This window comes from Haliaeetus leucocephalus, unplaced genomic scaffold (assembly GCF_000737465.1).
Source record: "Haliaeetus leucocephalus isolate CR32 unplaced genomic scaffold, Haliaeetus_leucocephalus-4.0 Scaffold251, whole genome shotgun sequence".
In the NCBI taxonomy this organism is placed as follows: domain Eukaryota; kingdom Metazoa; phylum Chordata; class Aves; order Accipitriformes; family Accipitridae; genus Haliaeetus; species Haliaeetus leucocephalus.
In genome coordinates this window covers 3,452,185-3,466,785 of record NW_010972687.1, presented here as the reverse complement: position 1 = coordinate 3,466,785, position 14,601 = coordinate 3,452,185, and the positions used below count along the sequence as shown (strand labels likewise).

The 14,601-nt window shown below is 36.1% G+C and overlaps 1 protein-coding gene across 10 annotated transcripts in view; it reads right to left on the bottom strand.

The window, feature by feature from the left end:
* VPS13A (vacuolar protein sorting 13 homolog A (S. cerevisiae)) overlaps positions 1-14,601 on the bottom strand; it is a 109,418-nt gene that overhangs the window by 63,792 nt on the left and 31,025 nt on the right. For all 10 annotated transcript variants that reach the window (XR_774414.1, XR_774415.1, XM_010568617.1 and 7 more), the window contains 7 exons: positions 10,759-10,897; positions 6,652-6,736; positions 4,769-4,941; positions 3,122-3,278; positions 2,675-2,754; positions 2,369-2,428; positions 2,135-2,291 (listed from right to left, as the gene is read on the bottom strand). Coding sequence is in view for 8 of the 10 variants with exons in the window: in XM_010568617.1 (XP_010566919.1) it covers positions 2,135-2,291; positions 2,369-2,428; positions 2,675-2,754; positions 3,122-3,278; positions 4,769-4,941; positions 6,652-6,736; positions 10,759-10,897 (851 nt within the window). In the remaining 2 variants the exon portion in view is untranslated. The remainder of the gene's footprint in view (positions 1-2,134; positions 2,292-2,368; positions 2,429-2,674; positions 2,755-3,121; positions 3,279-4,768; positions 4,942-6,651; positions 6,737-10,758; positions 10,898-14,601) is intronic.

Sequence of the window (14,601 nt, the reverse complement as noted above, 5' to 3'; positions counted from 1 at the left end):
AAGTATTACAATACTTCAACTACAGTCATCTTGAGAATTACCCTCTACCATAGTTTGTGTGTGTGTTTTCTTTTCTGTTTTAATAACTGGCTGGACCCTCAGCATTTTACAATTAACAGCAAGCAATGATTGCAAAGATCTCAGAGAAGTCCTTCTCAGAGCAGAAGTCAACATCATTGGCATAATGCTGAGCATTTAATAGAAGCTTTCATTTCAAAGTAGCTCCCAGACACAAGATCAAAAAATGGAGGTGATCTGTTTGTTTGCTCTTGCACAACATTATCAACAAATCAAATCTGCCAAATTCTTGGTCATCAAATGAAAAACTCCATAGCAAGCAAGTTATTCACAAGAGATGGATGTTCCTCAAGTATAAGGTAATAAAATAACTATAAGGTAATCAAAAGTCTCAATTCATCCCAGAAAAAAAGAAAAAAGAGCGCGCAAAAAAGAGAAGCAAAAGAGCGCACGCGCGAAAAGAGCAGCGAGAGCAAAAAGAGAGCGAGCAACAAGAGAAGCGAAAAAGAGAGCGAGCAACAAGAGAAGCGAAAAAGAGAGCGAGCAACAAGAGAAGCGAAAAAGAGAGCGAGCAACAAGAGAAGCGAAAAAGAGAGCGAGCAACAAGAGAAGCAAAAAAGAGAGCAACAAGAGAAACAAAAAAAGACAATAAAGAGAAACAAAAAAAGACAATAAAGAGAAACAAAAAAAGACAATAAAGAGAAACAAAAAAAGACAATAAAGAGAAACAAAAAAAGACAAGGGGGGGGCTTTATATACTCAATGATTTGAATACAAAGCAAATGTATGTCTTGACCAATATGTCATAAAACGGCACATGGAAAGAGATAAGATTAAACTTATTAGACCAGAAAAATTCCTTCAGACCAATATTGTTGGATAACTGACTGGCCTGCACTCCTTTCAGGATGCAACAGTGCTAATGCTTTTGCAGGCCAAGGAAAGCTAGGAACCCTAAGTTTATACATAGAAACCAGATACCTATAGAGTACCATGTACCTTTGATAAACATGAGGAGGCTCACCAGATTTGTCTCAAATTATAGGAATTCATATTCTACTTGTGTCCCTAAAAACACGGTAATTGATATTAATGAATGCTATTACCAGCTTCTTATAACAAAAGACTGAAAACGCTCAAGCCATCTTCCACCATGCAACGACTTCCTATTTATTACACTTCAAGGCAAATCCAAATTCCTGTGCCAGTTCATAAACCCAAAGCAGCAATTCCAACAAATTATTCCTACAAAATTGGTGCCAAACAGAATTTAGCCATTCAGTAAATCAGTAGATCACTAGTAACCAAAACTGTCCTGGAGCTTATTAAATGCAGTAGCATATATATTATGTACTAATGTCTACAGCCAACATCTACAAATCAATAAATTGCTAAATTAGTACCTATCTGCAGGTTGCAAACCTAAACCAACAAAAATATTTTGACAATGGGAAGAAAAATAGTGTACAAAGTTATTTCACTGAGGAGTTAAGAGAAAAATGGTAATTATGCTATTATTTGGAAAGCACAAAAGTGTCTAGAATATATTTAATAAAAACTTATCACAGAAAGTTTTCACCTTCATGCTAGATTTACTAACCCATAATTTTTTTTTTTATTTCCTTACTTTTTATAAGCACCTTTTCCACATAAATGCTATAATGCAAAAATACTTTTCTCATTATATGGGACAACACCATTAGGAATATAATCACTGACAGTAAGTCAGCATTCAATGTAGATTATCATAACTAAGTGAATTTGAACACATATATTCAAAAAACATGCTTAGTATTTCTACCTCAAGAAATGTCAACAGCAGCAGCATCTACCTTGCCTCATTAATTATACAGTTATTCCTCCACCTACACACTCCCAGCCAGGGAACAAGAGTATACCCTTGCTACTTCATAGTACTCTGATGGCTAACATTCTTATTGCCACTGAAATTAAAAAAGGCTATGAAGTGGGTAAGCAAATATACAGTAAACAAAATTTCTCATTTCAAAAGCCATTGACGGGCTTACAAAAATAGAAAATGTCTGTTTTCTTCCTTACTTAAATAAGTGAAGAGAGAGAAATGAAAAGAGGCGGGGGGGCGGATAAAGAAACTTACTTAATTTCTTAAGAACATCCTTCTTCTCCTCTGTTTTTTCATGGACCGGTTCTTCTGCAACTTTAGTTTCTTGTTTGGGTAGAAGATTATTCAAATAGTTCATAGCATTCAGCAGAGCTTCAGTATGCAAATGAACATCTAGAGATGAAAAGTTCACCTAAAAGAACATATTAAATTTATCCAATATGCCTCTCTTCCCACAATGAGAAAATTACGTTAAAAAAGATACCATACCTTTATTTTCTGTAGAACATTCTGATAGGCTGTTTTCAGTTCCGGTCCATTAATATCAGCCTATTCCACCAAAACAAACAAACAAATCAGAAGTTTGCGAATTTCATTAGAGAGAATTTATTTCAAAAAAACACTACAATTTAAGATGTACAAGTGAATCTGTTTAGGGAGCAGACAGACTTTGCACATAACACTCAGTATGTTAGGGAATGAATAAGAAAGAAAAAACCTTCAACAATTGCTCAATACTACCATACTGTTCATGATTGGCTTAGAATTCAAAAGCAAAGTCTTCTTTTTTCTTACCTTTATGTACTCCAGAGTTAGAAGATCATCTTCTACATTATCCAAAGTAGTAATTATGTAAACTGGCTTGTCATTATCATCTTAAAAAAAAAAAAAAAAATAGGGTTGGGTTTTTTTTAAGAATAAAAATTGACAAGTTTTCTACAACTCTTTTAATCATCTGTAGCCTACAAATTAGGCTATTGGCTATCATTACTTTTTAATCACAAAACCTCTTCTGCACCTAAAATACTTAGGTGTCTCTACTAAAATCATCAGAACTAGAACATGTTTACCAAAGCATTACTAAGACAATGAGCTCCTGAATTACTTTTCCCTCCCCTCCCCCACAATTTATTTTAGGAAGCAAATCTTCCTCAGCTGACAAAAGAAAGCTCTAAGGCTTTTTGAAGACAAATTCACAGTGTTATTTGTGAATAATTCTTTTGTCAGACTATAAATACTTACCCATATACTCTGGGCACAGCAGACAAACTTCACGAAGGAAAGCATTTGCAGTCATGTCAAATGTTCTTAATTTAAGTTCAGTGCCTAACCCTACAATATCAAGCTTCAGCACAGGTGTCTCAGTATTACCAGTAAGACGGCATAATTTAATTAAGACCTAAAAAACCACAAACAAACAAAAAAAAACAGAAAAAAAAGTAGTGGATTATCCTCTCAATTTTTACATAGTATTATATATTTATATACATTTTACTAGTTAATGTGTATTGATCATTTAACTTTATACAGCAAATGCCTTGGAAAAAATACACAGTTCAAGAAGCAAAATTGCTAGAATACTGTTTGCTGTTATTTTAACAAAATCTTCAAACACGCACACATGCAATATCAAAGTTACACTTACATGAACTAATTTATTTTTTAAAACAGCTCTGTAAAGCATTTAGTAATGTTCAACTCAGTCAAAACTGTATTTTCAGTCAACATGAAGAGTTTACTGCTTTCACTGGAATTTCTTTGAACTCTCTTGGTAACAGTTAGATTCCCAAGCTGAATATCAGATGAGAGGATTTCCTACTTTTTCACCCATGCATGACAAAGATGTTGTTAAATAAATACCTGGCTGAGCTGTGGTTATCTGTCTTTCACAACCAAAGCAAAACAAAGATATGTACTCTTCCTTTCCACATAATGCCCTCTATAAATAGGGAAAATCAAACCCAAACTCAATAATAAAGCCAACAGAAGGTGATTCTTCATAGATTCTCAATTGTAATTTTTTCTTATAGATTGTAAGATAGTTTCTATTAGAGAATAATGTAAAATACAGCATCTATCTTTAGACTAGTAGATCTTAAACAAGGTCTCGTAATCGCACAAAACTCAGTACATTTCCATTTTATTTATGTATTTTCTGTAAGGTGTAGTACATAAGATATGTTGCAAGCTAGTTATGATGTGTTGAAGCCATTCTGTAAGCCCTACCCTAAAACAGAATTTGTAAAGTTAAATGAATTTGTATGGTTTATTTGTAAAGTTATACAGTGAGCAGCAGCAATAACACTGTCATAGCCATGATGGTCTAATGATAAAGGTAATGATAGTGGTAAGAGGCCATCTCTTTTACTAGACGAACTGATGCAGTTAGAAAGTGTCTGGTTTTATGTAAAATACTCTTCCTCCACCCCGAGTTTGAAGCAGCAAGAACAACATATAAAACACCCTACAGTGAACATGTTACAGGCCAACAGAGTCTGGGAAAAACTGGAGCAGAAAAATAGGGTGAGTGTCACAAGATAAAACATTAATGAAGTTTTCCCAGTGACCACAGCAGTATCTGGAAAAAAAGATGTCAAAAGCTACATCTTAAGCCAAAACAAATACATAATGTGATTTTTGAGCGATAGTTAGGTAAAGGAAATTGAGTGATAAAATTAGCTGGGAAATGAAGTGGATAAATCAAAGCATTTCAGTGATGACAAGGATGCAGAAGCACAACTGTGGCTTGGGAAAAAACTCTACAAAATTGTTTCAGCAAGAAATGGGGAATCAATACTTCTGCAGACATGGATTCATGAGCACAACATACAGGGAAAAATTACAGTTCAGATGTGCTTCAGAGAAACAAACAAAAAAAAGTAACTTTACCTCAGCTACTTCAAATCTTAGCTGGAATTCTGTCATATTTTTCAAAGACTCTTGTTTACGTAGTTTTTTTTGCCTTGTACTGCTAGCTCGCTTCAGGGAACCAGATGGGGCTTCAAAAAATGGCATATCTTCCACAGGACTGCTTAGAGCATCATAAAATTCTTCTTCTGATTCTAAGGATTAATTCACAACAACATTATATACACGTTTTAGACAGCCAATATTTTGCAGTACTGTGACCTACAATTTTATGTCTACATCTATAAAAACTTAAATGTACAAGTATGAGAAGATTACCTAACTGATAATTAGCAACCAACAAATTCTGTTTCTATAATTATCTCAGCTCCTGCCTCCACAACTTTTCACCATCCCTGCAGCTCCCTCTATCACATCATCATAAACCAGTTCTCCTCAACTAACTCTTTCATCAGCATTTTCTCACTATTGGCTGTGCAAAACACAGCACAAACCGTGGCTCATCTTGCTTTTAGTGTGTACTAATAGCTTAACTCTTCTGCTGGTCTGACTGCTGCTGACTGTACAAAAGCCTTTGCTTCACTATCAGTGGCACTACTTTGGATCTCTCCCTGCCAAGATCTCCCATTTCAGGAAAGACTCCTACGGACTATCAAGCTTTTAATCCACCTGACATTATTACAGAATTATAATCAAGACAAATAGATTGCACCGTCTTATAAGGCTCTTTTACTTCACCTAAAAACCATAAACAGTGAAGTATCCTTCTTCTGACAAAATTGAACAAATGACATTAACAGATATTTTCTAAGGCTGAAAAGCACCCTTGAATCTAGGGGGTGAAGACAGAGAAATAATATGAATCACTTAAAGTGATTGCACAGCTGTATGTATAGTATAAATTAAAAAAAAAAAAGACTTGATTTGATCTAAATCTAGTCATTACTTTCTCTAATTGTTGCCAGTATTCTCTCTCATCTCACCCTAATTTTTAAGAATTGAAAGAAACTTTCTCTCTACCTTTGGGCACTTAAAGGCACTCACACAAAAAATAGATGAAGATGCACAGATACATATTTCTATACATACTGTACACACACTGAATTTAAAGTGATAAAGTAGACATAAAAATTAACTGTGCTGATAATTTTGCTAGTGTTTGCAAACCACATATATCATTAACTTAAGAGAGGAGAAAAAGTATTGTCCTCTGTTTCTCCAGTTGAGTGTTTTGGCATGATGAAGGTGATTGACACTGAAATAACACTGATATATCTGATTATTTTTCAAACATAACTACTAGATGGAATGTTACAATATAGCTAAGCTGTTTGAACAGCAAGGCAGTATTAAACATGACCAGTTTCTCCACAGCCAATCTTCTGTTTGGTCCTGTAGAAATCAAAATGATGCTTGTTTATAAAAAACACAGTGGTTTCTAACAGTCATCGTTTCAGTATTTTGTAATTTAAATAAATCCAGCTAAGTAGGAGAGAAATCCTTCACCAGAAGAAAATAATTGAAACCAGAGGACTAAGTACATACTGAAGCAAAAAATGACATACATACTACTTCAGATGTTCTGAATACAGATTTGTAGTAACATATGCAAAGACAAAAATAAACAAACCCATCCTACCAAACAAACATTTTACTGCTTTGTGTTCAGAAAGGGAATGGCAAGAACAAGCATACAGAATTTTATTGCTATGCGAAAATACTCAAATATTTTGTACAGTGCGAATTATAATAAGCTGCACAGAATATAACGCTACTCAACCTTCAAGAACTTGAAACAAAGCCACAAATAGTCACTTACTCCAAAAGAAACTCATTAATTCAATGAACTCAAAAACTTGGCTTGATCTGTTTATTAAATCAGACTTTAAAATAGATCATATTACCTGACTCAGCAAATGAATGCAGATCCAAAACAGGAAACACACCTTGTGATAAATGTGGTGCTGAGAGCACAGGCGATATTGCAGCCTGAAACAGGAGATACCATAAAATTTTTTGCTTGAATTCATTGGTCATGCTATTGCATGCACAGATGCTGCATGGAAGTTTTACAACTTAAGGAAATCGGTCTTATTTAAAGCACAAGTCAATACAGTTAAACACTTACGTTACTAAAATGAAAAGCATGGGGAGAAATGAGGCCTAAATCAGGTAGAAGCAGCAGGTACTGCACATTCATCTACTACAGAGAGAATATATCAGGAAAACACAGCGAAGAGGTTCAAACATCCAACTTCACAGATCGAAAGATGGACAGAAACAGCACATCATATGAAAACCCAGGAAAGACAAAACCTAGTCCCTCGCAGGACTACAGTATGGCAACTTCAGAGAAGTGTAAAAGATCAACTGTTTTTTATAAAAATCACATAATACTAGTGCCAGGTGGTAAAAAAGAAAAAAGAGCTAGAGAAAACATTAGAGCAGACAGAAATGTTTCTAAATTTCATAGATCGTGGAATCATTTAGGTTGGAAAAGACCCACAAGATCATCAAATCCAACCATTAACCTAACACTGCCAAGTCCACCACTAAACCATGTCCCTAAGCACTACATCTACACGCCTTATAAAGACCTCCAGAGATGATCACTCAACCACTTCACCGGGCAGCCTGTTCCAATGCTTGACAACCCTTTCGGTGAAGACATTTTTCCTAATATCCAGTCTAAACCTCCCCTGGCACAACTTGAGGCCGTTTCCTCTCGTCCTATCGCTTGTTACTTGGGAGAAGAGACCAGCACCCACCTCACTACAGCCCCCTTTTAGGTAGTTGTAGAGTGATAAGGTCTCCCCTCAGCCTCCACTTTTCCAGGCTAAATAACGCCAGTTCCCTCAGCTGCTCCTCAGAAGACTTGTGCTCCAGGCCCCTCACCAACTTGGTTGCCCTTCTCTGGACACGCTCCAGCACCTCAATGTCTTTCCTGTAGTGAGGGGCCCAAAACTGAACACAGGACTCGAGGTGCAGCCTCACCAGTGCTGAGTACAGGGGAACAATCACCTCCCTGCTCCTGCTGGCCACACTATTTCTGATACAAGCCAGGGTGCTGTTTGGCCTTCTTGGGCACACTGCTGGCTCATGTTCAGCCGGCTGTTGACCAATACCACCAGGTCTTTTTCCAACAGGCAGCTTTCCACCAACTCTTCCCCAAGCCTGTAGCTTTGCATGGGCTTGTTGTGACCCAAGTGCAGGACACAGCACTTCGCCTTGTTAAATCTCATTTCTTCATGTATCTAGAAAAAACAGATGCTAGTAGTCTTTAATTGTCAGATGCAGTGATGCACAACCCAGATAACTAACTAAAAACGTGTGAAATGTCACTATTTTGCCACTAGAGTGGACAAAAGGACAAGAATCCTCACTCCATGTGGTATCATATATGACAGAATTAAATTCTCTTTTTGAAGGTAACCAAAAGGTTTATTCACCAAAGCCAGATTTCCCATCAAGGTCAGAAAGCAGTCTCTGTGGTTTGAGTTTGTAAAGAATTCTCATCTGCATGTTCCACATGTGTATCTAGTATACATGTGCCTTGCACAGAGTACTAAAGTAAGGAGAGACATGTGCATTGTCTGTGTCCCTGTCCTTCTTGGGGTGCCTCTGGCTCTGGACTGCACAGACAAAGGTAGGGTGGTTTTCCCTCCCCCCTGCTACTGCTACTTTCAAAGCCCAGTCTCAGACAATTATTCACTCACTCACAGTATCTTACAGAGATCTAAGTGTTATGGCAACAAACATTCATCTTTGCATGTTGTTTCCAAGGCTCCATTTTTCATCTCACTCTTAACATTTCAACAGTCTCTCTTCTCAGTCTCCAGCCTACATAATTTGACCTTACTGAATATATCCAAGTCTATGAGTGATAGATACACCAAGTCTCTAAGAGTCTTGTAACTGTGAAAGTGTGTCATCTCTAACACTTTCACATTCTAAGAAGACAAGCAGAAGAAACTGTGAGATTTGACTTCACAGTACCAAACCATAAGAAATAAAGCCTTCCACACTGAAGTGGACAGCCTTCTTGTACTGAAGTACAAGAAAGTGCAGGGTGCAAAAACCTAGAAGGGTCTGTTCTGAAGAGTCTTCTGTTATCACAGCCCAAGAACAATTCCTCCACTAACTCAAAATGTAAGGAACTAAGTTCACATGCAGAGCCCTGAAAAAGGATTTCACATCCTTTTTGTTTCAGAAGTGAAGTGATGGCAACAAAGGATTTCAGCTACAAGGATTAAAGCATGGGAGTATATCTGCCACCACCAAAGCAGCAAATCCATTCAATTAACTTAATACCAGGAAATAGAGTCTGTCAAGCCCTGCAGTAGATGGAAGCTTGAGCAGGCAGGTTTAACCATAGGTTTTAATATGGATGCTGCATATAATACAAATACATTCACACTGGCTCAATAGTCTTTCCTTACCTCATCTTTACATCACAAGTAAAGTACAGGTAATACTAAGCACATCAAAGTCACTTAAAGGATTTTAAATGTAATAGTTGAATTCTATAATTAAATTCAAGTATAAGCAATGTTATAAAGTACAGGATAATCATCTTATACGTGCACATTTTATTTACGTTAAACTAAAATCCCATCACTTACCCTTAAAGAAAGTTTGTCTGTGATTAGTTGCACAAAACAACAGAGACTAGGGCAGCTTTTAGCTGTGGATACTATTAGTATACGAGGAGTGAAAGAGTAGGTCAGAACTAGCTAGAATTTTAACATCATCACTAAAGAGATGGCAGGAACTACATGTTAAAGGGAAACAATCTTCACTTTATATACACCTTCAATAAGTAGGCATGTCTAGTTGCATGCATTTATAGTTAAATATTACGCTAAAATAACCCGCAGAAAACACCACCAACACTGCAGCAACAGCCATCAGGAACAGGGCAGAATAATTTGTATAAAAAGGAAAAGGTAATTATTAAGTAATCTTAAAAAAAAAACCCCAAAACACAGAGATTACCATTATTCCTTTAGAATCAAGTACACAAAAGATTAAATAACAGGTAATTAGAACTATTTACAAATCACAGAAAAATGGATAGCCGAATTTTGTCTTTGACGTTGAGATTTCACATATGTTCAAATGATAGAACTGCTTTAAAGACACATAAAACATAGCCAGATCACGCAGACCAGAGTGATGTTAACAATCAGCAATTCAGAGTTAATTTCCTAATTTTGTTAAGAACAGCTCATAGCTAAAGGTAAAACATACTCTTCAGGAATAATAACAAGAAAATGGCAATCCTCTGTCCCGAAGAAATCATAAAACAGTGACCTGAACCATTTTCACTAAGGAAAAGGGGTGGGGAAGTAGGGAGAAAACGCACTCCACACTCCTAAACCTTAGAAATGCAAGGCAGAACTGCAGCCCACTCAGGTGTGTTGTATAACTGAATATAGAAAAGCTGGGAAGAGCAGTGAAGTGTGCTGAAATAAAGCTGCCACTTCTGCCAGGCAGGCACTATTTAGCCAACATTAGCCACAGATAGTGGATATTTTTTGTTTTGTTTTTGAACGTTAAACTCCCATCTGGCTAAGATCCACGTAACACTTCAACTTTAAAAATTCCCTTTTCTTCGCTCAACAAAATAGCTGAACCCAAACTCTGCAGCACTCTGAGACATGTGTAAATATGAAGGTATAATTAAACTAACCCTCAACAAAAGTGAATATGTTTGTTAATCAGGATTAATATGAACTACAAAGCTATTCCCAAAGTAGTAAAGGTTTGGGGAGTTTTTCATTTTAAATTCAACCACTGGACAACTATCTCATAATTATTGGCTAAGGATCACAATAAACTAACTAAACTGACAAGTAAAGTTTCTACAGCTTTAGAGAATTAGCTAAGTTTTTCAAGAGGTACTAAGTAAATGCTTATTCTCCACTTGTGTTCCTCTCAAAACTGCAATGCTAATAGCAAGGATGTATTTTTCTGACAACTATTAATGAAATATATTTTAAAAACCTTACCTCAGTTATTTTTGGAGGAGAACTGGAAGCAGGAGCACTTTCTGGCTTAGGAATGCTATCAATTAGCTCCAAGATACTTGTCAGCTTCTGGTCTGATATTTGGATGGAAAGTAAAGGCAGCTGTCCAGACAGTTTGAACCTGTTTTGTAAACAACCAAAGTTATCTTAAAACTATTTCATTCAAACTTTACATTCATTTCCTTCTGAAAACCACACAACTCTTCCTGGTCAGAAAACCACTCATCTAACCATTGCAATGTTACATATATAACTTCTGTTGCACACAGAAGAGTTATTTAACCAGCAAGTACCCAGTTATTAATGTCATTTATAATTCCATTTGATACAATGTCTTGTGGATCAGGACAGCAAATAATACTAATAACCACTTCTGATTTGGCTACATAAAGCATATTGTCCTCACAATCAGAAATTGTTCCCTCTTGTTTGTATATTTAACTTAATTACTTGTAATAAATCACATAACTGAGCCTTTACACAGTATATTACAGATGAAAAGGTGGGGGCTTTTTTTGCATAACAATGTTTACAGCCCCAAACTTCAAGCAACGTATACAAAATACTTCCTAGAAGTTACTTATATTTAAGCTGATTTTAGCAGTAATCTAGCATTTAACAAAGGAATAAATGGCATAGCTATAAAGGACATAAAAGAATAAAATAACAGTCTTCAAAAATTGAAGCAGGAAAACATAGTTTAAGCCTGTTTGAATAGGCTTTGGCCAAAAAGAAGTAGAATCACTTCAAACGTAGGCAGACTTTTTAAAGACCTAAAACCCATCCCAGTTTCTCACAGAAGTGAGCAGCACAGAATTAAGCAGAAAATTGGCTCCAAGAACATTATTATGCTTTTATTACAACGTCTAGTTAGAACAAATAAAGGGGTCTGCTCAATAAGCCAACTGTCTCCAGTAATAGACAGCAGCAGATGCTTAACACATACAGTGTAAGGAACGGGACCTGCTACTTCCTCCCAGTTTTGCTGTGCTTAACTCACAGGTCAGTCTTCAAAGGAATATAAAAAATAATACATGGAGAAGATGGGAGGACAAAAACCCCCAAATTTTCAACCACCTTCAACTTTGAGACTACATGAGTAAGTGGAAAAAAACAGCTCCTCATACCTGAGCAAGCCAAGCACAAAGTTGTACATGTCAAAGTGTAACAGTAAGTACCTAGTTTTCTACAATTGAGGAATTTCCTCACATCCTTAAATTCTTAAGGTATTAATTCTCAATTACTTTTGACTTTTATTCTTAATTCCAGTTCTGTCAGAGAGAAATTTAGACTTTTTTGTTTATATATACTTTTATTTTAATGGAGAGAGGCAGGGTAGATGCGTAGCTGCCAGGTCTGAAAGGACATGTCCATCTACTGCTTTGAGTGCTTCAGTAATCTAGGACACTTAGCAGTTCTCACTTCCATTGCACTTAAACCTCCCTATTGTTAAGACATTTTTGATGAATGTTTGTTCAATGGACAGTCCACGAAGTTACATGGAAGGCACTTAGTAGACACAAAGCAGAGAACTGCAAATAATCCCAGACTCACTCCACTGCTCTTTTAACAAAAGCTTTTAAGGTTCAGAAAACATCCAGAACACAATTATTCCCAACTTGTAGAGACTGAGGCACGGAGGAACTAAGTACTTAATCGATGAGGAAATCCACACAGAAACTTCTTCCAAGTTCAGACTGGTTATATTTAGAGAGAAGGAAATGTTAAGGATGCCATTCTCAAAGCTGCAAATAAGTACATTCCTTCAAACTGATTTTTTTTTTTTTTAAATACACACTAGTATACAGAAGGACGGTCTTAATATTGGTATACTAATCCTGGCTTCATACACCTTCAAAAACCAGATGACAGACTCCCAGACACCTCCTTCAGAAAATGGGGGAACCATATCACAGGATAAAACAAACATTAAAAAAACCTTGCACAGGCTAGAAAACTACAGAATCATATTAGTGCTTCCACAAATGTGAAGTGACAGAAGCTGTAAGGAGCACTGCATCCTATTCTCAGAAATGACAGAAGGGTAGATATTCAGATCTGATCACACAGTAAAAGCCCATTTTAAGTGTTAGGAAGTATGAGCAGGTGAAAATACAGGTTAACAGTGAAAGGCCTTTGATACAGTGGTCTTCAACAAGTGAAAATTACATAAATTAGTATTCTCTTCAAGGCAGCAATATAGAAATGTGCCTTCCTAAGCAAAGCCAGCACAAAGTTCTGGTGAATTCATCATTGGTTTTGAACAACATAAATCACAAGGAATTCAACTGGATTCAATGGTCACCCAAGGAAGTACAAACATCAAAGAATAAAAAAAATACAGACACCCAATTGCCTGCTTTTTAGATAACTTCAAGTAAAATAGGTGCCCTCTAAACTAAGGGACTCATTCATAAAATTTTACTATAGTAAACAAAGCAATTTTGGTACTAGTTTTTACTGTAAAACAAACATTTTTCCACTCACCTTTCTCAACAGAACTATGCTATTCTTTAGCACAGTTCCAAAGAGTAATGAAAAAAAGCTCAGGAAAAATATAATGCTGGCTTTATATGCAAGTATACTTATAAAAGTTGAACTATAAAGGAATAGCTACAAGTATACTAAAAATACATTCATATATGTGTAACTGATGTGAGCAATACTGATGCATAATGCCCTATTCAACTATAATTACTAAAATTTACAGTTTAGAGGATTATTGCTGACACAAAAGCTATCAGTTAATTTTCATCATTTGTGCATGATGTCATCTAGAGGTCACATGGACCTAAACATTTGTACATAAACACTCATTAACTGACCATTCTTAAAAACACAAAGAGGTTATGCAGTGATAAGAAAAGATTTGGCATTTGAAGCTACATTGATAATGATATTATTGATGGGTTTGAGTAGTCAAAGCTAGAGAACAACAGAAAATAGAACATTTGTAGTTTCAACTGATTTGGGAGGTATATAACGAAAAGTAAAAATTTATCATAAACTATCTTAACCTGACATATACTATTCAGAGGTTCATAATTTTCAGACTTTTAAAGAGCTCAAAGCAAGAAGGAAGAGCAAAAAGCCCTTAAAGAAAAGGTCAACTCTGCACCATCAGGTAAAAAGCTGCTGTACCAGTCATTTCAAGACTGGTAGATGACTCTAGAGTATTATAATACCAACTGCAGAATACATCCTGAAAGCGTTTGGAGACTGAACCAGGTACAAATGAACAAGTGCAGGTGTTGTTAAGTCACAGTATCAATATGCTAGATTTGAAATGGTTACTTGCTCTTGGTGCAGGTTAAACTATTAGTTATGATTAGTAACTCACTGTGGTATAGACTTATCTAGTACTAAACTGCTGTCCATGGCATTCCTAACAGTTGTAGACAATGCAGGCACTCAGAAAGAAGCAGCAGCTGATCTCCAAGAAATATTACTATCTCAGTGGAAGAAAAATTTGCCAGTTTCTGGACACAGGTAGAAACTTTTTACTGCCAAGGAACTGACTATATGAAAATTCAGTGTACAGAAATAATATCCATTAGGGAAAAATTTCCCAGAATCAGTCTAGACGGATAAACTGCCAAAAGGAGAAGCACACCTGGTAGCCAAGACAGTTAGACAGGTAGTACTACAATACTGCAACAGGTGTTCTCATTAAGAACAGACACTGCTTAATCCAGGTTATACTAGCGTAACTTGGAGAGATGTCAATTACAAACCTACATTAAAACAACATTCTGTTATATGACCATAGAAATGAAATCTCACTTTCCCTCCCTGGACTTTCTGACATAACAAGACAGATTCCTG